Below are 24,695 nucleotides of genomic sequence, written 5' to 3'. Positions count from 1 at the left end.
AAATTAAGACTATAAATGATATTAATGCTGTATTTATACAGGGTGGTCTGAACTGTATTCCGGAAGCTTTGACTGCATATTCTGCAGATAAAATTAAGTAAAAAAAATCGTATACATAAATGTATGTCCTAAAATGCTTAGTCTCGGAGATACAGGGTGTAGAAATTTAATTTTTATTTCGATTTTTTCAAATAATTTCTAAAGTAACATCATTATATGGGTGAAAATGGTGTCTGGGAGTTTTTAGATATGAGAAATTTGATTTTGATATAAATCAATGTAATAAATCAAATAATGATATGGCTCCTACTTGTAGAAGGCGCTACCTACTTATAATATAATAAATAAAATAATAATGTAAATTTGGTAATCTTACACACATTTTAATGACAAAGCGAATGGCGATAGTTTAAAATTCCGTAACAGCATTGAAAAGGTACTTTCCATTAGGGTAGAGAGTACTACGGGTGGTACTTCTTTTATCCTTATTTGCTTATAGATAGAGTAATTTCAACAAATGAAAATTAAAGTTTGGACTTTTTTTTGTAAAAAAGGTGCTCTAGGTTTAGTTCCAAACGGTGGACGGTTCTCAAGATATTTGCGATTGAAGAGGTTCCGATGCATCGATTTTAGTATTAGGGAAATTAGGAAATGAATTTATTTAAAATTTCTTTACCTACACATTTTATCATTTCACTAAGGGCGCAAACATAGTGAGGCATCTCGATGCGATGCTCGCCAAGATGCTGGCCGCGCTGCTCGCCAGGATGCTAGCCGCGATGCATCCTACGCGCACTGTTAAAACGGCGAGTAAGTGCGCGTAGGATACATCGCGACTATCGTACAAACATAGTGCGGGGTATTTCATCTCGATCATATCGAGATGAAATACCATCATCATAATTTATCACCAACAATGTAATAACCTTGATTCTACAGGGTCCGGCAATAGTGCGTCGGGCATCTGTAGTTCTAATAATAAATAACTTATGAATTTTGTAGTCCAGACATAAAGTATGTATTAGGATGTATTTGAGGAAATATTTGAACTTCTAAAGGGTGGCTCAAAAAAGTGTGAGTGGATCGCGAATATTTTTTTAAATGGAACACCTATATACGGGGTGGCGCAACTCATTCGCGTCGATTGATTATACGAAAACGGAAATATGTAGAAACAAACTATTTTATGGGCATATGTGGGAAGACCATGTGCATAATTTAAAATTATTTTGAAATGTACAGGGTATGTCAGAATTAAGATTTACACAAAAATTATATTTTTTCTTGTGGAACACCCGATATTTTATTTCTTATTTGGATCCTTGGACACAAAATAAGGCATGCATTATAAGGGTTATTATATATTAATATGTTTACAAGCTTTAGTTTTTGAGATATTCAAAGATATTTAAATATGCATGCTACAATGGAACAGATTATCAACACCCTGTACATTACTTTTTAGAATTAATTCTTGTGCTGAGTTTAAAGATAGAGAAATAAACTTTACTGAAAAATTGTATTGCTGCCTTAAATTTATACAGGGGTACCAAAAATTGATGATTTATTTTAAATATTTATTTGGCATAAAAACTTTGTTATTTCAAATACGACAACCTATTTTTTTAAATAAATCGAAACAGATTCAAATGCTCTTTCAAACTACATATATTAGGGTGTCCTATACCTATCTAGCTCAGATTTTGAATAAAGTGCAATAAAGAGAGCTGATGTCGTCATGGCAAGTGACAGTAGCTATTTTCAAAATCGAAATTAGTTTATGGACTTTATTTATTTATAGCAAGTACTTTAATTACTAGTTGATTAAAAAAAGTATACCATTAATATTGCAAATTATATTTTATCTTCTCATAGTATGTTTTAATTTTTTTGATTATGTAACGAGCACTTTGTTTACTCATTTGTTTCGTCGAACTGCTTGAAAGCATTTTTGCTTTTGATCAAATCGGTGTGAGAAACTATGAAGCTATAAAAATTTTTTTCAGGAGAGTTGAATATCCGGGAAAGTTGAGTTATTGAATGTAATTGCACCCAACAACGCCCTAATTGTGCTCTCCTTTATGCGTTAACATTTTTTCGGCAATTTTATTAACATTTGACATTGTCACAACACAGCACGACGCCTAGTTCGAATTCTTTTTCATTTATTTTTTACTATCCGAAACAGCGTTACATCACACAAACCTGGTACCTGAGTGTTATATTTCTTTTTGTCTCAATAACTGCACTAGCAAAAAACTAATATACTTATATATTATAACGAAACCACGATTTCAATATATATTCTATTGCGGCGACGTTAAATAGATAGGGCAGGGATAATTTCTGATTTTTGCCATTGACTCGCTGCGGTAGGAATTTGTTGAAATCAACTGAAATGCACCAAGCCTATACTAATTAATAACTACTATTACATAAACTGGTGCTTAATAAAACGGCGATGGTAAATGTTTCAGTATGCCTACGCGCACCTATTCGCCGTTTTAAAACAGTGCGCGTAGGATGCATCGTGGCTACCATCCTGGCGAGCAGCGCGGCCAGCATCTTGGCGAGCATCGCATCGAGATGCCTCACTATGTTTGTGCCCTAATACTCAAATTGATGCATCGTAATCTATAAACGCAAACATCTTGAAAACCGTTCAACGTTTTGAACTAAACGAAGAGCACCATTTTTACGTAAAAAAGTTCTAGCTTTTCATGTCATTTGTTTAAATTATAGTCTATAAGAATAAAAAAAGTACCACCAGAAGTACTTTCCTCTCTAATGAAAACTAACCTTTCAGAGTAGTAAGTTTTAGTAAGTACCTTTCGAGGGCTGTAATTTCTTCGGGAAGCATTTTAGGACATATGTTCATAGGAACTTTTTGTTTTATTTTTATCTGTAAAATCACCCACCAAAGTTAGATACACTATATTTTTGACAGCCTGTATTGTGTAATATTATATAGGGTGAGTCTTAAATAAGTGCACATATTTTCAGGGCTGGTAGTTCTTAAAAGAAACATATTTTCTCTTTACCGTTTTCAAATAAATCTAAAATAACCGAGATACTTTACTTTTCAAATTTTTTTTTTCGCAAAAAAACTCATAATCATGTTCCTGAGGTCGAAATATACTACCCCTAAAAATATTTGCACTTAAGACTCGCCCTGTATAGTATAAGTAAAATAAAACACCACTTCCTATTTACGCTGTTTTAAATTTAAAGGACGACACTCGAGGGTTATTCTTGTTTAGACGAATTTAACGAACGTCGCACAAGCCTTCGATTACAGATAATTGGCAGATATCTCCCCGATAATTTCCAAAAGCACCGGCGGAAAATTCGAAGATAACTACGTTTGGACTGGTGGAGCTTTCTTTCATTATTTCTTAATTTGACGTCGAGAGAGAAGAGGGAATTTGTGCTGAACTAAGAAATTGATTCGAATTGTCTACGAGACGAAGCAATCTCTGAGAATTATGTCTCTAATGGATTTTAAGAGAAGTATTTTTTTTAAACCTTACCTAATTTTTGGAGGGGTAAAATATAATAGTTAATATTAATAATAATTGATAAATTAACATGAGGGTAAATTATTAATGGCGTTTCCTTCGAAGGGAAAGAGTAAATATGTGTTGAAAAGCATTTAAAGCAGTAAGGGTGCCACAGAGTCATAGCAATACCTTAATTTTTCCAGAATATCTTTTATTTTCAAGATATTTCTTTATTACCTTCTTTTGATTTTTTTTTCGATTGCACACGCAGTACAAACTAAGGAATGCTACGACACAATCTGTACAATTTTGGACGAGATCAAATACAATGAGCATCAATGGAAAATTCGTGGCGATCTTAAGGTTGAAAAATAAATTAATTGTAATTAATTTCGAAATATTAATTGATTATTCATTACAGGTTATTGGTCTATTGGTTGGGATGCGATCTGGATTCACGAAATTTTGCTGTTTTTTGTGTCTGTGGGACAGCCGTGCAGTTGATCATCATTATGTGAGAAAGTTGTGGCCGAATCGTACCCACTATGAGCCAGGACAACAAAATGTGTCCTCTGTACCACTTGTAAACCCACTGGACGTTTAACTGCCACCTCTTCACATTAAACTTGGCCTTATTAAGAACTTTTTCAAAGCGTTCAATCGCGAAGGACCGGCTTTCCAGTACTTAACCAAGTTTGTTTCCAAAACTGTCATACGCAAAAATCAAAGAAGGAATATTTGTCGGACCTGATATTCGAAAACTAATGGCTGCCGCAACGTTTATAAAATATATAATGCTTGAGGAGGCAGTAGCATGGACATCGTTTAAAAGTGTTGTTCACAACTTTCTCGGTAATCATAAATCACCGTATTACAAGCAAGTAATCGACAGTTTGTTGGAAAATTACCAGAAGATTGGAGCTCGAGTGTCTCTCAAGATACATTTTCTGCATTCACATCTTGATTTTTTTCCACAAAACTTGGGCGACACGAGCGACGAGCAAGAAGAGCGGCTACACCAAGATATAGCGAAAATCGAAAGGCGATACCAAGGATTTTGGGACGAAGGCATGATGAGCGATTACTGTTGGACCCTAATCCGTGAAACAGATCCCAAGCAGTATAAAAGACGCAGTTCAACCTCTGTTCATTTCTGATTTACATTGTTTAATTCAATAAATGACCGTTAACGGTCAAAAATAGTAAAATAATGAATTTATTAAATATTTCGAAAACTAGAACCAATCTTAAAAAATGCACTGCTGATTTAACTCCAAAAATTATCTTAGAAATTGCTTTTAGTTGTTCATGTCCAAAACCGTGTATACTTGTGTAATGTTTGATTGGAGGTTGTAATGTAATATTACTGGATATTTTATAATATAATAATTTTTGGCAATTAAGATAGATGAATAAAACTTTTCTTCTAAAAATGCACAATAGTTCAAACGTGGTTTAATATTAGCATTCAAAATATATCATCATATTGTATAGTAGATAAAAATAATTTGAATAATAGATATGATGTACTTACCCCTGATAGAGTCTTTACATTATGTAAGGCATCTTGAGCTAGTAGGGCAGCCTTTCGGGTAAAGAACGTTACAAAACAACATCCTGAAACAATAGAAAAAATTGTAAAACTATCAGCTGTTCATCACTACTTTACAGTGTTTTAATATTTGTAAATTAAAATTATCCAATGAGGGGATAAATAATATAATAAATAATAATATGAAGAGGACACGTGACTGTCAGATTTTAATTCATGGGTAAATTATATTCTCAGGTGACCCGGTGGCGTAGAGGTACAGCTCTCGTCTACAAATTCAAAGGTTGTGGGTTCGAATCCCACAGCCGGCATTTCATCAGCCGACTATTTTTAATAAAATATCGACTCAGCCTTAAATGAGTAGGTACTTGGGATTCACAATCCTGAGGTAATAATAGGTGGTTGAAGCGTAATGCTAGCCACATTACCTTCCTTGTATACCGAACGGCTCTAGTATGGCAAGCTGTACCTTGCTACTCCCAAGGCGTTAAACGCTATAGGCTTGGTGCATTCTCCGCCGGTGCTGCCACCGCCCGGGAATATCGTAAATAACGAACACATACAAATACACGGGTTTAAATGGTGAGTAAACGAAAAAATTAGTATATAAGTAGTTATTCTAAAACTCTTAGAAAGTATAATTTGTGGAAATTCTAAACAAAAAAATAAAAAGGTAAATATTTTGATATCTTCAGAAGGTCTAACTTGCATTATAATTTATTTATCCAGTTAAAAAAAATAGATGATTTCAGCTACGGTAGCGAGCATAATTTCACCACCGGTTTTACCAGTGGGGCATAATTGGAGCTATTTCGCCTATAATGAAATTTTTTAAAAGTACATAATTATAATTTTCAAAGATGTTCATAAAATGCCGGAACCGCACATGCGGCATTTAGCGAACTCCGAGCGCTCGTCAACTCCCGAGCGCTCGTGATCGGACTTCGCCTTTCCATCCACACATGCGGGCCCTGATAGCAACAACATAGAGACGGGCACTCGTTCTCGTCGCCGATCGAGTCGTCGAACTCCGACTTCCCCATCCACACACATAGCAAATCGGCGAAGCCCCGTTCGAAGATCACCAAATGCCGCATGTGCGGTTGCGGCAAAACATTAATCACTAGTTGATTAAAAAAGTATATCATTAATATTGCAAATTATATTTCATTCTCTCCTAGTATATCTATTTAATTTTTTGATGATGAGTACTTTGTTTACTCACATGTTTCGTCGAACTGCTTGAATCCATTTTTGCTATTGATCAAATCGGTGTAAGAAATTATAAAGCTATAAAATGTTGTTTCGGGAGAGTTGAATATCCGGGAAAGTTGAGTTATTGAATGTTATTGCACCCAACAACGCCCTAATTACGCTCTTCTTTACGCGTTAACATTTTTTGGTCAATTTTATGAATATTTGAAATTGTCACAACACAACAAGACGTCTAGTTCTCATTCTTTTTCACTTATTTTTTACTACCCCAAAGAGCGTTAAACCTCGTTCCTGAGTGTCTTATAGTTTCAATAACTGCACTACCAAAAAACTAAAATACGTAAATACTATGACAAAACCACGATTTCAATATTATTTTAATGTGATCAACATGAACTGTATCCGGGACGGCGTGAAATAAATAGCGAAAATTTCTGATTTCTGCCGTATACAACGTATCGTATGTTGTAAACTACTTCTTTCATTTATGTCTATTCAATATTGCTAGATATTATTTTTCGTTATGTCCTCTATCGGATACAAGAAAATTGTTGCTTTCATTTTAAATTTCTCTCGGCGGGCAAACTCTGAAATTTATCGCTCTTTAAAATTGTGGCCGTAACTTAATTTGCCGGCTCAGCCGAGAGAAAAATATCGCAAACCTGGACCGAAACGGCAGTAAATAGCAGATCTAACCGAAATTTATGATTTTTATTTTCGGGTTATTTTCCAAACATGTGTCGCCGCTTAGGTATATATTTCATCTTATATTTTCCCTCTAAAATGCCGTGCGTCGCTTCGAGAAACATTTTATTACGTTGATTCGGTGAAGTGTTATAAAATGTAATAATTTCCCGGTTTTTTATATTTTCTTCTCGTTTTTCACGCATGCATGGGGGATTTTGTAACACAAAAGCCGAAAAATGTGGAGAAATTCTCTTGAGGAGTGATTGCATATCGAGAATGTTCTTGAATCAATGTGTTGATATATTTTTTGATATTGTGATAAAAATATAAGTTGAAGCTACAGTCAAACAAAAGGATTCCATCGAAAACATAAAATTTAAGAAATGCCGAGAGAAATGCCAGTTCTCGCAATTCTTCCACTAAAAGAATTTGTGATTTGTGAAGTGCTGGCATGAATTAGCGCTTGTCAAATTTCTTTAATTTTATCACTGATTTACTGACAGATCATCAAAATTCTAAGATGTGTCACAAACTTCAAATTATGAATTTTAGGTAGCTTTAATTATAACGGAAGGAAAAAATTAAAAATCTCGAAATATCCGTATGAATTAAAAATTAGTTGTCTAGCCGTTACCGGTAACTGACTTTCCGGCGATGGTAATAGGAGCGTTTTGAAAATATGGATTTTTACATAAAGGCACCTGCTCCATTTATCTAAAATATTATCAGCATTACAGTATTCCCGGACCATTTGATCTATGTCATTTTCTCAATCAAAAAAAAATCTTTGTAACTTTAAATGGAACATTTTAATGATGCAGCTATTATTGCGGAGATAAAAGACGATATGCAGAGACAGCTTCATGAATTCTACCAAGTAAACCGAGAATAAAACAAGATTATCTCTACAGAAAGAGCTAAATGCTGTATTCCAAAAAATGCTTGCTTTCTCTAAAGCGACGTATGGTAAGATGCAAATTGGTAGTAAAAACAAAATTATTAAGCGAGTATCACAGTTTAGATACCTAAGAATAGATATGTTTATATATTTTTACCCTTCTTGGTTTTAGGTCAATAAATAATTTTCCTTTATTTCATAGATATGAAATAGATGTCTGTATGCGCAGCAAACTCTGATGCATATTATTCTCTGCACTCTTATAAGTTTCTGCAGTTGTTTTTTATTCTGCGTTATAGTATACCATGCCGGTGCTGCATACAGTAATTGCGAATGTACCACACTTGCCAGAATATGCCTTTTGGATGGTTTGGGACCCCTGATATTCGACATGAGACTAGTCAATGCTGATATCGTCTTCTGCGCTTTAACAACAGTTTTGTCAATATATACTCCGAACGTCAGTTTTGAGTCCAGCCATACACCAAGATACTTAATGGCACCACTCGGATTAACTAATATTGATCTTCTAGTTTGCTCAACATATTTCTGATTACAATTTTTACAAGAAATTTCATAAATACCCGACCTTTCCAGTGGAGGTGTTTTATCCCTTGGATTACCTAATAATTGTTGTAATTAATTACACGGAGGTGTATTATCCTTTGGATTACCTAATAATTGTTGTAATTAATTACAACAATTATTAGGTAATCCAAAGGATCAAACACCTCCACTGGAAAGGTCGGGTATTTATGAAATTTCTTGTAAAGATTGTAATCAGAAATATGTTGGGCAAACTAGAAGATCAATATTAACTAGATTTAAAGAACATTTAGCTCAGATAAGATATGGTAGACCGGATAAATCTTGCGTTGCCGAACATATTGTTGATAAAGAACATTGTATAGATCTTAATAATTTAAAATTAATTAAACAAGTCTCAAATTACAGGCAATTAGATGCATATGAAAGCATCAGAATTAATAAATGTAAAGACAGTATGAACAGAGACAACGGTCCAATTCCTTCAAGTTCTTTGTTCCTACTACTCTAGTGGCGGAAATCTAACTGTTGCGCTCAGTGGGCTCTGACTCGGTTGGCTAGATTTTGCCACGCCCACTCGGTGCCCACTGAGCGAGTATATAAACGCTCAACTTGTAGCTCTGCTGATGATGCTAAAATGGTTAGCGAAACGCGCGTCCAGTGTAAAAGTAAATGTGTTTTGCTGTATTGTGGTGATTTAGTGTTTTTATTTTGCGGAGTTTATCAGTGCCAAGATACGTGCCCTAACACCATGTTCCAAGTTCCAATGTTCCAGCTTGCATATCAAGTAATCATTTGGGATTTTGTCAAAAGCCTTCTTGAAATCTAGGTAAATGACATCCGTGGGTTGCATGATGTCATGTGCCAAGGTCCACTACTGAAGCCTGGATAGGAGATTGGTTGTTGTAGACCTCTGAGGAAGGAAACCATGTTGTTCAGGTGGTATCACTTGGTTCGCCAAAAAGAAATCAGTCAGCTCCCTTGCCACGATTTTCTCCAGACACTTACAAATGACACTTGTCAAGCTAATAGGTCGATAGTGTCGGCTAGTTGTTTATTTCCTTTCCTAAATATGGGCGTGACTATAGCCTTTTTCCAGCTCGCAGGTAGTCTTCCATGTAATAATAAGTTGTTCATCAAGAATGAAAGAGGTCCACTGAGTGAATGCTTATCTTGACAGAAAGACAGCCGGTATACAGTCTGGTCCGGGGCTTGTATCAAGTTTCAATGAGTCGATGGCATTCTCTATTTTTTCGGCGTGAATTAAACAGAGGTGATTACAACTTCAGAATAGGATCTTCTGGGGAGTGCTGGAGTGGCAGAAGTAGTCGAATCTCTTACAAAAACACTTTGGAATTGTTGTGCAAAACAGTTGACAATTTCTTCATTGGTTTTAAGTAGGGTGTTGGTATTCTTATCTTTAAGGGTGAAAGTGGTAAGTTTTGAATTCAGGTTACGTTTGATGTATGTATAGAAATGTTTTTCAGAACCATCGAGCAAATTCTGCTCAAACTTGAATCTGGCATCCTCTGGATGGGTTTTTTTGTTCTGTTGTTTTGTTGACAATAAATTGCATAATTTTCGGTAGTTTTATTTTTTTTATATTTATGCCAAAGATCACGTTTTTTCTGGATCTCCTTGAAGGTCGCTCGATTTAGCCATGGCTTCTGGGAATTAATATTTTTGACTCTTTCAGGCACAAACGTGTGCATGTTAAGAGTTGCTGAAATGAAGAACCTAAGAAGTTGTTTCCATAATGGAGAAGACTAGAAAAGACAGAATTACAAACACATATATCACATAACAATGTGGAATACAGGACGTAGTGAGATGGGGTAGACAAAGAAAAAAAAACAATGGTTCGCAAACGTCAAACGCATGGAAGAAAACAGGCTACCACGCATAGCTCTTGAAGAGTTGGCAGTCCATCTCCCAAGAACTCTTATAGAGGCAACCTTAAAACTAACAAATCGACTAGATCTCAAATAAGTAGAAGAAGAAGAAATAGTTATAACCAACCATTACACTATATTACATTACATCTAAATATAGAAATATATAAATTCTAATCTCTATCAACTTTAAAGTAGTAGAAAATTGAGTTCAGATAGCAGATATTCCAATAAAATCATAGGTACTATAAATTAATTAAAAATTTTGCTCGATGAAATGACCTCTTCATTTAAATTAAAGTCATTCTATAACAATCGGTATCTGACGAAAACTCATTACTCCCATCCATTAAAAAATCGAAAAAAAGACACTAAAACGATACGATCTATTAACAATCGAGTTCAAGCTTTCAATAAAGTTTTTAATTAAAAATCCTCATTTCGGATATCCGATATACTGACTGATGTCGAACTATCAAATTCCTAAATGGCGCTGGCGTACAATCAGAATTTGCATTTATTGCGTGTTTTACGGCGCATCGACGGGAAGTTTAATTGATAAAAAGGGCATAAACTTGCTGCAGCCGTTCACTTTTGTGTTTGATTATTTCGAAATTGCGAGAAAAAACAACGGCTTCTGGGACAACAAATACGTTCCAAATAGTTTACGAGAGTTTGATCGTTATTAAATTATCCAATATTTAATTAGATGTTAGTGCTAATTTATTTGTTTTATGTTTGATGCGTATTATTTTTAATATCTGGTAAATTTTTAATAAAAGTATCCACTGAGTCCTTCATACAGGGTGGCGCCTCTCATGCGACGCGTAGGCTGCAAGAAGAACGGTAGTTCAGTCGAAATGAAATTTTGAAGCATATGTAGGTTAATTGAAAGTATTTTATATAAAGATATAGAGTTATACAGGGTGTCTCCAAAAAAAGTTACACATCAAAGTTGTATTCTTTCTAATGGAACACCGAGGGGTAAACCGCTGAGTCGTGTACACCAAATTCTATAGCGGATTACCCCTCGTGGAACACCCTATACAGGGTACTACACATTCGAGGTACGAGCACTTGTATCTCGGTAACCGTAATAGATAAGAACATGGTTAAATTGGGGCAAAGTTGCCCTTTAGGATGTTCACAAAGATGTTGTCAAAATGTTTTTAAAAATTTCAACGATTGCTGAGTTTTTAGGAAAAAACGGATTTTTTTGAAAAATCAATTTTATTTTTTTCTATCGTTAGTTTATAGAAAATCAAAAAACTAATTACACATTTTCATAGCCACTTTATCTGATGATTTTTGATGATTACTAGGGCTATCTGATGGTATTTGTGATTTTCAAATTAGCTGATAATTTGTGAATTACAGAAGCTTATTTTTTTTCTTAATTTATTTTTTTTAAATACGGACCTCCATTTTTTATTTCAGGTTTTGAAAGAACTCGATCTAGTACAATGATATGCCACACTTGATACTTTTTGTTTTTGTTTTTGACATTTGAACACAATTTATTTAAACTAATTTCAAGTCCGGCTCTGTTATTTTTAAATATTTTTTTTTAATAATTCGATTTAATCTATTCATCGTTACAATATTGTTAAGCTTTTAAACTTAACAATGACGTAGGGTAAAACATTGAATATGGAAAATCAAATGCAATAAAATAAAAATAATATAAAGTAAATAATATAAATATAATAAAATATAAACAATGAAATCATTTCCCCGGAAGATGGATTGGAAATGGTAGAGCAGTATAATGGCCAGCAAGGTTCCTAACGCATTACTTGACGTCATTTGTACAAGTGAAATCAATACATTTCAACATTAAGAGTACAAAAACAATTAAGGAGTAACAAAATCAATTAAAGAGTACAAAATGCATTCGAAAGTACAAGAAGAAGATCTGTTCAAAAAGCTGTAAATAAGATTGAACGAAAAATAAATTTGTGCATTATGGAGGGCGGTAACCCTTTCGAACATGTAGAGCATTAGAAACTAGTTTGTAGAAGTTGATTTATTTATAATATAATAACTACGATTAATATTATGCATATTATTAGAACGTACCCTGAGCTTTCAAATTCACAATAAAAAAGTTAAAAATAATATCTTTAAATTGTTGACCTAGATATTAATTATTCGAATCGCTTTCAACTGGCTTGAGTGATGTTGCGCTTATCAATATTGTTGCAATGAATATAATCAGATTAAATAAATTAAAAACCCAGAGTCGGACTTTAAATTATTTTAAATAACAATTAAATGGTTTTGTTATTGTTATTCTTCTTCTTACAGTGCCATATTCTATATAGAGCGTCGGCTACCTCTCGCATGTACTTGTGATGTGTGTCATCAGTGTATCACAAGTACACGTTGTTATTTTTAAGGTACCTAAAACAAAAAAAAAGTATCATGTGTGGCACATCATTGTACTCAGGAGACGGAGTTCTTTCAAAAACTGAGATAAAAAATGCTATATCTCACAAATTATCAGATAATTTGAAAATATAAACATACCATCAGATAGCCCTAATCAAGTGGCTAAGAGAATGCGCAATTACTTTTTTGATTTTCTAAAAAGTAACGACAGGGAAAAATAAGAGTTTTTTGCAAAAATCCGCTTTTTTTTCAAAAAACTCAGCCATCCTTGAAATTTTTAAAACATTTTTGATGGCATCTTGGTGAACATGCCAAAAAGCAACTTTGTTCTAATTTAACCATTTTCGTATCTATTACGGTTTCCGTACCTTGAATTTGTAGCTCCCTGTGTATTAGTTGATTTTCGGATTCTATGGAAAAAACAAGAGTGAGTTTTATTAAAGAAGTATATGCCCTAAAATGTAAGGATTTTGACATATTCAACATTTTGTAAAAATGAAGACTAAATTTTAAATTTCGATAACAACTACCAAAATCTAATTTAGCCTGATATTTAATTACAATAACCATTGTATATTAAACCAAATTCTTCTACTATTTGCAGTGTTGAATTTTTGCTACTATTCATTTTGAGACCCACTTTATTGCTGGCTGTATGTAGTTCATTAATTTGTGCTTGTTCATCATTTGTGCTTCAGGACTATTTGCAATTAGGACTATGTCTATTATGACTAAGATATTCTCCATCTATTTTTAATCCAAACTTCTATAGTTTATGTTACTCTGTCTAGTTTATTTTAGGTGACCATAAAAAAGTTCAGCTTCTGAATAGTTGTTTTCAGTTCCCAATTAGAACCTCCCTCAAATGGTCGAATTAGCTCTAGTCCGAAGTTTAGCGTAAATGCTACTCGAAAATTTACACTAAAACTCTAAACTTTAAATGTTAAAACACCGACACGAGCTACTTCAGAACCTAACTAATGACAAATAAATAACGGCTTGAGGAAACGCGAATTCTGTGTGCTCGATTGCCAAGCGTCGGGACCCATAAATTTTATAGTCTGTCGCGGTGTTTTGCGTCGCATCACCAAACATAATTTAATCTCGAAACAGGTGCACCTTTTGGCACTGCGCTCGATAATTAATAGACACCTCTCGAGTTTTTTCCACCAATGGGATGGGTTTGGAGTGAATTGCTGGGACCAATCGGAGCTATAGACCAGGCCGTAATTTCGTCATGATTTAAATTAATTTCATATTTTGCCAACCTCTCTGGTGTTTACTAAAGTTTGTAGTTTCATTCAGACATCGCTGGTAAACTGTGGGCGTAAAGGGAAATTAAAACAACTTTCGTTGCACGTCATCAATGACACCATGCGTCGTCTTATGGAGTTTGCTGGTGGTCGTATTATGATGTGCAACCAAAGTTATTTTAATTTCCCCATAGAATTTAATTTAGTTAGTTCATAAAATGGAAAAAATCACTGTCTCTGCGAATACTCCTTCCAGAGATGTCTGCGAAGCCCTGGGCCTGAATTCTGGACCTTCGACTTAAAAAAGTTACGCTTTCAAAGCGGTAAGCGATAGTATTCGATTAGCGGAACGCGAAGCAGTCGATTTTGGTATTTTCGTTGCCGTGAGAATCGTTTTCTGGATACGCGTTGATCACATATAGATAATAGATACCTATGTGATATGTAATTACGCATTTCTGTTCATCTTGTAGATAATAATTAATGTAGGCGAATAATAGTTCAATAATCATAATTTACCTTCTATAACTTGCTTTCAATTGCTCAAAATCACTGATTAGTCTTTAAAGTATCCTTCGCAAAGAATATCCCAAGATCCTTGGGTCTAAAGCTAAAAAAATATAAAAACAGTTAATATATTACCTATTTTTACATATAATATGACCCATACCTACTACACACAGAGACGTCGATTTCATCATTTTCTTCATGTAATTAATATCATATATACTTTATTAAAGTGTTATCAAGGAACTTTATATCAAAAAACATCTTTGTACTTATAAATTTCAGCCGAAATATCATAAACAAACTTCCAATTACTTCCAATCAAATCTAAACGGCAAAAAATAAAATGGCTCCCGACCTTGCCAGTGACCTCGGGAGCTGACTCACAGACAAAAGAACGGACGGCGACGTGTATAAAAATATTTCGTAACAGAAATCATATAGAAATATTCAGATTTTTGTCTAGGACAGTCTAGAAGGCCATGCTTTCTGCCTGGGTAGAATCGCGCCAGAACTGTTTCCAATTTTCCGGTTTACTGTCACCCCCCTGGATAAAACGATGAAAAATGTCAATGTTACGTTAATTTCATAACCTATTGTTTAGTTATGTCAACCTATTTTTCTATGGATGTCATTATTATTATTATACGAGGGAAATGTTAAAGACGCCTCTCAGCATTTTATATGTTTTGAACAATATTTATAGCTGCTAAGTCGTAAATTAACAATTACTTATTGAGGAATTTAGAGAAGAAGCAGTTTTCACTAAAGTTCAAGAGAACACAGAAAATGACAATTTTTTCTATTTTTAATGACAAGCAAAACGATCCTTTAAAGGTATTATTGCCTAGCATAGATAAATGAAACAAGTTTAGATTGGAAAGTGCCCATAAGGACAATGTAAACACTATTGCGCGCTATTCTTGTCGCGACCCAAAGCTTTTGATAATTTCGGATCGGTTCGGCCTTTTTCGGAATTATGTCGCCAAATATTGTTTATTCAAATTTATTATTATTTTCTTTTAATTTTATAAATAAAATACAGAGTGTTGCATACAAGAAACTTTATTTTATATAAGGACATGTATGTAGAGGACATGAAACATTGGAAACCGACGTTATGCCACGATCCAAGATGGTTTTTGCAGTTAGGTTAGGTTAGTTATTAGTTAAAAAAAATTCCAAAAAAATTTTCAAAAAATTCAAGAATTTCAAAAAAAAATTTTCGCGAAAAAAAACCCATAAATATGTTTCTGGGATCGAAATATACTACCCCTAAAAATATTTGCACTTATTTACGACTCACCCTGTATAGAAAATCAAGTGTTATTCTACAACTTCTTAATAGCTGCTATGACTACCATTACAGTTTGGCTACCATTACAAGTGCGCCAAAACACAAAAAACAGAAACAAAATATCCAGTCAGCAGGCCCCTAAAACGCTGGTATGACAGATGAACATCAGCGTCACAAGAAGTTAGATGACAACAGAATTGATAGGACCTCGTATTGATAGGACCCCGTATGCAGGATGCAAGAAAACCGCCTACCAAAATCTTTTCTTTACGGTGTGCTTGTAGAGGATAAGAGAAAACCGGGTCGACAACTCAAAAGATACAAGAAGATTTTCCATGAAAACTTAAAGGGGACAACAATGCAGAATCAGTGGGAGGAAGCAGCGCACAATATGAATGGCGCAATGGAGAAGAATTGTAAACTCAGTTAACAACGATAACCAAAAAGTAAAGAGGCAACAAAGTAATGAGCTTTTTGAATTCGTGCCTTACATAACCATCTTCTGATGCATGTCAAATACTCGTCAGCGAGTAATGGCAGTAAGTAAGTAGTTTCCCCAAAGACAAACTAACATAATTACCAACACAAACCGAAAGTTTTTTATACCACGTTAAACATCATTTTTTCTAAACTTTTTACACGACAATCGAGACGTCTACTTTGTTGTATTTGAGTTTCGTAGCACTTTGGGCAAATTATGTACGATAATTCGAAAACGTCGCTAGATAAAAGGCGCTGGCAAGAAACGGTCATGAAACCGTGTGCCTCAACTCTCCCGAGAGAAGAGACTTGGCCCATAATCGACCAGCGGGCCATAAAATCGTCTCGTAAGTTGGAGAACAACGTGGGGGAGGTGGGGGTGAAGGACAAGGGTGGAGGGTGGAGGATATATATCGCCTTGTCTACATTTTTTACCGTTTCTTTAAAGAGGGTTCGTTTTTTATTTCGGGATCTTTGTTTACAGCATATTTGGGGAGGTCTTGAGGGTTAATTTTGATGGTTGTGGGGCAATAAAATATGAGAATAAATAACGAAAGGCCAAAATTGTATTTAAAATACTTTTTACATAATATTAAATAATGTTGTGGTAAATAGGAAATAAAAAAGACAAATGGGATCAAAGGCATAAAACAACGCGTTAATTATAATAAAATTTTAAAAAAGAGATCACAAAAACAATTTTCACAATTAAGTCATAAAACTTTTTAATTTGATATAATAATATGAACTAAGGTTGATTCTTACTATAAATTCCGTTTCCGTTCCATATCCGTTCCATAGGCCTTCCATATAGGCTTGATGCATTCTACGCCGATGCTGCCACCATCGTAAACAACTAGTATACACAAGTACACGGGTTTAAATAGCGAGTATAGGAAAATATATTATATAATTATTCTAAAAGTATTAGGAAGTATAATTTGTGAAAATTTTAAAAATAAAAATAAAAAAGTAAATATTTTGATATCTTCAGAAAGTCTAACTTGTATTTTAATTTATTACATATTCCGGTTAAAAAAAACTTTTTAGATGGGTTCAACTATGGTAGCGAGCATAGTTTTAATCGCCTGTTTTGCTAGTGGGGTCATAATTGGGGCTATTTCAGCTATAATGAAATTTTTTAAAGGTACATTATTATAATATTAGAAAATGTTCATGACACATTTAATCACTAGTTGATTAAAAAAAGTATACTATTAATATTGCACAAATTATATTTTAACCTCTCATAGTATATGTCTATTTAATTTTTTGATTATGTAACGAGCACTTTGTTTACTCACTTGTTTTATCGAACTGCTTAAATCCTTTTTTGCTTCTGATCAAATCGGTGTGAGAAACTATGAAGCTATAAAATGTTGTTCCGAGAGTCCAATGTTATGAGAGTCCAATATCCGGGAATATGAATTGAGTATGAATAGGAATTGAATTATTGAATGTTATAGTACGAGAGCTAGCAACGTCGGAAAAACAAGTATTTTAAGACGACTGGCTCTTTGATACATCTTTTACTAGGCTCTCTAGAACAGCATGCGGCCCGTCTGGCTGCCGGTAAACGTTGCGTTCCCTACTGCCCACACTGTAATATTTTAATTTACTAGCGGAACTTAATTCAAAAGAACAATTTTTACAAAAGTACAAAAATATGACATTTTTTTACAGCTAAATGTTTGAGGAGTTGAACATTATCGGAAAAAATAACATTGGCACCGTTATATTGATTATATCAACTCTGACTTTGATTTGCAATTGATATGTCTTAAAACAAAATATTGTTAGTCATGCAGATTCGTTATTTATCGAGTAAGTTACAAGTGTTTAATGCTTCTAAAAGAAAAGCTGCGCATATTATTATCGTCTCCAGTTTTCAGCTATTCGACAAGGTAAAGCAAAGCTTAATCCAAGTTAATTCATTATGAATTATTCTCCATTACATTATTCTACATTATGAATTATTCTCCATTTATATGTCAATATGTGATAATATTTCAATAAAATCAAAACTTCACGTTGAGTTTAAAAAATGTATCCGCGTGTATCCAAGTAAACATTGCTTTTGTGAAGTTCTTTGATAAATACTTAGAATAAAAATATTTCATTTTTTTGCCCTAATTTGCCCTTTTGATCTATATACGCATTTTCGTTGCAATATGCACTGTAAGCACCCATTTTAAGCTATTATTATGTGGATTATAAACGCGAGTTTATTTGACATATCTAGGAGCGGAATAAAATAATCATTTGAAATTTTTATTCCGCTATAGGTAAAAACTGTTTTTTGATAATATTAGGGTTGCAGTGTTGCCAGATCTAACCCAATACAAAATGTTATGTTATGATAAACCTGGTATAATATTTCATTTTTACGTTCTACCGGCAGCAATTCCAGATGTTTTTCATATGGTAGATGTTTTCTCTATACCTAAATCTAAACATTCTGGAGATATTTGCATAGTAGTGTAGTTGCCGAACATTTAGTGTTTTGACTCATTTGCGTATTGTGTGAACAATGGAATCTTCGTCGAAGGTAAACTCAGTTTATTTTTTTATAATTAACAGTGCTTCTTTCGAATACAAAGAGAATAGAATTCCGAGTTCGAAATCGAGTTCGAAAATGATAAGAAAAACTAACATAATTACCAACACAAACCGAAAGTTTTTTATACCACGTTAAACCTCATTTTTTCTAAACTTTTTACACGAGAACTGAGACGTCTACTTTGTTGTATTTGAGTTTCGTAGCACTTTGGGCAAATTATGTACGATAATTCGAAAACGTCGCTAGATAAAAGGCGCCGGCAAGAAACGGCCATGAAACCGTGTGCCTCGACTCCCCCGAGAGAAGAAACTTGGCCCATAATCGACCGGCGGACCATAAAATCGTCTCGTAAGTTGGAGAACAACGTGGGGGAGGTGGAGGTGAAGGACAAGGGTGGAGGGTAGAGGATATATATCGCCTTGTCTACATTTTTTACCGTTTCTTTAAAGAGGGTTCGTTTTTTATTTCGGGATCTTTGTTTACAGCATATTTGGGGGGGTCTTGAGGGTTAATTTTGATGGTTGTGGGGCAATAAAATATGATAATAAATAACGAAAGGCCAAAATTGTATTTAAAATACTTTTTACATAATATTAAATAATGTTGTGGTAAATAGGAAATAAAAAAGACAAATGGGATCAAAGGCATAAAACAACGCGTTAATTATAATAAAATTTTAAAAAACAGATCACAAAAAACCATTTTCACAATTAAGTCATAAAACTTTTTAATTTGATATAATAATATGAACTAAGGTTGATTCTTACTATACATTCCGTTTCCGTTCCATATCCGTTCCGTATGCCTTCCATATAGGCTTGATGCATTCTACGCCGATGCTGCCACCATCGTAAACAACTAGTATACACAAGTACACGGGTTTAAATAGCGAGTATAGGAAAATATATTATATAATTATTCTAAAAGTGTTAGGAAGTATAATTTGTGAAAATTTTAAAAATAAAAATAAAAAAGTAAATATTTTGAAATCTTCAGAAGATCTAGCTTGTATTATAATTTATTTTTCCAGCAAAAAAAAACTTTTTAAATGAGTTTAACTACGGTAGCGAGCATAGTTTTAATCACCAGTTTTGCTAGTGGGGTCATAATTAGGGCTATTTCGGCTATAAAGAAAATTTAAGGTACATTATTATAATATTAGAAGATGTTCATAGAATATTAGTATTTTAATAAAACACGCTTTTAGATGTATCAAAAATCTTTTAATAAGAGTAACTTTAACTCTACATATATGTTTAGGCTTGTTAGGCCTTTTTCAAGAGTTTTTTAAAAACTAAAAAAAGTTCTTAAAAAGGCCTAACAAGCCGAAACATATATGTAGAGTTAAAGTTACTCTTATTAAAAGTTTTTGATACATCTAAAAGCGTGTTTTATTAAAATACTAATATTTCAACGATGGTTCACAAGGAACCAACCACAGCTTCAGTACTATTTATGTTCATAGAACATTTAATCACTAGTTAAAACTGAATAAAAAAGAATACCATTAATATTGCAAATTATATTTTATACTCTCATAGTATATGTCTATTTAATTTTTTGATTTTGTAACGAGCACTTTGTTTACTCACTTGTTTCTTCAAACTGTTTGAATCCATTTTTGCTTCTGATCAAATCGGTGCGGTGTGAGAAACTATCAAGCTCTAAAATGTTGTTTCGGGAGAGTTGAATATCCGGGAAAGTAAAATTATTGAATGTTATTGCACTCAACAACGCCCTAATTACTCTCTCCTTTACGCGTTAACATTTTTTCGGCAATTTTATTAACATTTGAAATTGTCACAACACAACACAACGCCTAGTTCGGATTCTTTTTCGCTTATTTTTTATTACCCGCAACAGCGTTGCATTACACAAATTACCACGTACCTGAGAGTTTTATAGTTTCAATAACTGCACTAGGCAGAAAATTAAAATACTTAAATATGACAAACCCACCATTTCAATATTATTTTAATGCGATCAACATGAACTGTAACCGGGACGGCGTGAAATACATAGGGAAAACTTCTGATTTCTGCCGTATACAGCGCTGCGGTCGGTTTTTTTTCGAGTTTTTTTCGAAATCATCTGAAATGCACCAAGTCTATAATTTGATTCTATTCACAACGTAACCCTTGAAACGGTACTAAACGGAACGGATACTGTGCATTGTCCTATTCATTTACACGATATAGTATTTTACGTAAACGGAAAGTAGCGGATACGGAAGTGAGAAAGTGGGAAACAACCTTTAATCTATTGCAAACGCATCGGCAGATGTTATCAGTGTATAGCTATCGCCTTCTTTAATAACTTTAATGTAACAGACATAACATATAAATTTTTATAAAGGAACCCAAACCAAACTTATCGAAATATTGGGAAACAGTTCTTCAAACACAGCAATGTTACCTTGCCAGTACTGGCATACCAGTGAAACTGGCAACATCTATTGGATAAGTGTAAATCTGCCTTAAATAGACAGGTGGGTAAAACCCTAAAATATGGGGAAATTAAAACAATTTTCGGTGCACGCACAAAACATCCCTCTTTAGAAGTTGATCTGTCATATTAAAAAATGGTTAAAAAGAAGTTAATAACAAAGCGCCTCTCGTGTTTGTTCGCGTACTAAAAATTTCAATTAATGCTTGTATATATTTTTAATATATTTTTTAAATTCACATTTTTTTAATTGTAAAGTAACATATTACATTTAAATGGATACATTACATAACAATTAGGTATATCAATTACAGGATTACAGGGCCCGTATTCTGTAACTTTGAAAACGCTAAGCGCTTTTAGACGCTCAGCGTATATGACTTTAATTTTCGCTGAGCGCGCACTTAATTAACGATTTCGGTATTCTCGTCTGACGCGCCTAGCGTCTTTACTGATTGCGCTGAGCGCTTTGAAAACGGTTGCCTTAAAGGATCGTTTTGTTTGTCGAACTGTCAGTGAAAATCGAAAAAATTGTGATTTTGTGCATTATCTTGCTCTTTAGTGAAAATTACTACTTCTTCTATAAATTCCTCAACAAGTAATTGATAATTTACGACTTGGCAGTATAAATATTGTTCAAAACATCGAAAATGCTGAGAAGCGTCTTCAACACTTCCCTCGTATAACAAGAATAATTACATATCCATAGAAAAATAGCTTGACATAACTCAACAATAGTATATGAAATTCACGTAACATTGACATTTTTCATTGTTACATCCGTCAGTTATCAACTTTTGACTATTAGCTACAATATTACCTTGGCTACAATGTTGCCAAGATGGGCTCAACGCGTATCCAGGACACGATTCGCATGGCAACGAGAATACCAAAATCGACTGCCTTGCGTTTCGCTGATCGAATACTTACGCTCACCGCTTTGAAAGCGTAACGTTTTTATGTCAAAGTTACAGAATACGGGCCCAGGGTTGTTTTCTAACATTTCCTAAATAAAACGAATTATAAAATTTCAATATCTGTATATTTGTCATAGGTATGAAAAAAGTAAAATATAAAATGGACAAACGCTTACTTACATTGCAATAAAACTTCCACTTTTAGTTTTGCAATCCAAACGCAATATTTCTATTTCACAAATATTCAACAACACTAGAATCACTGAAACTTTTGCGGCTGACAACGAAAACTGAAAAATATAACAGCACTTTTTGTTTTGGACCTGCATATCAACATTACGCTGTACCATTATGTTTTTGTTTTTGAAATAATATATAATATCTAATTATAACTTGTGAAACATGATTTTAACTATTTCTGACAATAACTAACTTTTTGTTATCAAGATGACATTTTAGACGGCAACTGACATATATGTCATAATATTTTAATTTTAAATATGTATGTAATATAATTATAATAAAATTATATTAATTATATTAATTATATAATAAATTAATATAATGCAACTTTATACTAAGAAAACATTTATACATTCACAAAATACAATAAAGTCTAATAATATAGTTTGAAAACAATGAAAATTGAATTAAAATTGAACGACCCCTTGTGTCAAAATTAGATTAGAAAAAGTTCTAAAGGGGGATGTTTTGTGGGTGCACGTCATCAGTGACACCATGCGACGTCTTATGGAGTCTGCTGGTGGTCGTATTATGATGTGAAACCAAAGTTATTTTAATTTCCCTTTATGTAAAGAATTTAAATATTTTCGATCATTCATTTATCAGGACGGAAAATGTGACAGAAATATTCGATCAAAAGTTAGTCAAAACCGAAAAACTAAACTAACCATCTTAAGGACAAAACTAAACTAACCATCATTACATTCATAGTGCTGAATTTAGTGATATTAATATAAAGAGTAATTCACTAAAAAGCGCTAAAACTGGTTTATAATTTACTAAATAGTATTAATCAATTTTTGAATTAATAATTGTCAAACAACGTTTTCACAACTTGGTAATAGCAAGGTACATCTTTCGATAAACGGTGTTAACTGTCGACTTATTAAAACAGGCAATTTATCCCGTCAGATATTTCAGGTGCCTATTGTTACTATATAGGTAATTACAAATACCAAGTCCTTATTTAGGATTGTGTCAATCTAGATACACAAACTTCAGAAAAATCCATCCCTCTAAACTTAAATACCTCCACTACACCTATGGACTAGAATAGACTTTACTACTTTAAAATTCACACGTAATTAACCACTTTTCTACGGAGTAATTTCACAATGGACCATTTAATCTCAATTTCCTATTGTTTATCGAACGCTTCCCTCGGCTTAATCCTAGTTGGCTAATTACTATTGATAGATCCGCATTCGCCCGGTGCACTATTATCCGTTTTCTTCTCCTCTTTTTCCCTCTCACTCTTTTATTTTTCTCCCTTACCTATTTACTTTCTATAAAATCGTTTCTTCGCCAGAGCAATATCCGAATTGATCCGATTTCTAACTTGACTAGCGGCGAAAATGCCGACGTTATCCGTCTTCTTTTGACGACTGCGTCCGCCTTGCGTCGTCGTTTTTCTTTCCTTTTTCGTGCCGGAGAACTAGTTGAAGAACGAAGAGCTGAACTAAGCATCTTGATGACAATTAATCATGTCGCCGGTGCTGCATTTAATGAGTTTAATAGAAAGGAGAGCGCAGTTCGGTTAAGAACGTTTTTACACGACGGGAAGCTTTAAGAGTCTATTGACACGCTAGAAATAAGAACAAATTAAAAAGCATTGTTGGTTTTTGTGAATTTTATTTTTCTTCAAAGGTCGACGAGGTAAGCTCATTTTTAGAAGCCTAGACCTAGGGTCTCTTACAAAAACTCTAATAGCTATAATAGTGTAGAAATCTTAAATACTGCCCACCACTAATATGCTAGTATTTATCACTACGAGATAACTACGTGAGATAAGAAAGGATTTTTGAAAATTCATCCCCTAAGGGGGTAAAAAGGGGGGTAGAATATTACAATATTTTTTATTTAAAAAACGGTCAAGTTTCCGAAAAAACGTTTAAACACGTATATTTTATTTTCTTTTTTTACATATTTGAAGATTTTTTAAAAATTTATACAGGGTGTTTCGAAAAATCTGATTATTGATTAATCACGATCCTGCTTAAAGCGCTTAACGTAAAAAGCTGATTTTTGAAAAATGGATTGACTTTAGGGTGCAGAGGTTCGATAAGGAAAGATTTTTCGAAACTCGAATTCTAAGGGGGTGAAAACACCCCTCAAATATTAGAATATTTTTTTATTTGAAAACCGGTGAGTTTTTCGGAAACATTCTTAAACACATATATTTTATTTTGTTGTTTACATATTTTCAGATTTTTTAAAAATTTATACAGGGTGTTTCATAAAATATGGCCATTGAGTAATCACGATTCTGCTTAAACTGCTTGACGTTTAAAGCTGATTTTTGGTAAACGGAT

General features: G+C 33.6%; 1 protein-coding gene across 3 annotated transcripts in view; it reads right to left on the bottom strand.

Annotated features, from left to right (window-relative positions):
- Positions 1-24,695, bottom strand: part of LOC115880255 (CUGBP Elav-like family member 1) — an 863,877-nt gene that overhangs the window by 369,666 nt on the left and 469,516 nt on the right. For all 3 annotated transcript variants that reach the window (XM_030897433.1, XM_030897434.1, XM_030897436.1), the window contains one exon: positions 5,035-5,117. In XM_030897433.1, coding sequence (XP_030753293.1) covers positions 5,035-5,117 — 83 coding nt within the window. The remainder of the gene's footprint in view (positions 1-5,034; positions 5,118-24,695) is intronic.

This window comes from Sitophilus oryzae, unplaced genomic scaffold (assembly GCF_002938485.1).
Source record: "Sitophilus oryzae breed Bouriz unplaced genomic scaffold, Soryzae_2.0 scaffold_1620_pilon_pilon, whole genome shotgun sequence".
NCBI lineage: Eukaryota > Metazoa > Arthropoda > Insecta > Coleoptera > Curculionidae > Sitophilus > Sitophilus oryzae.
This window is presented reverse-complemented; position numbering and strand designations above follow the sequence as displayed.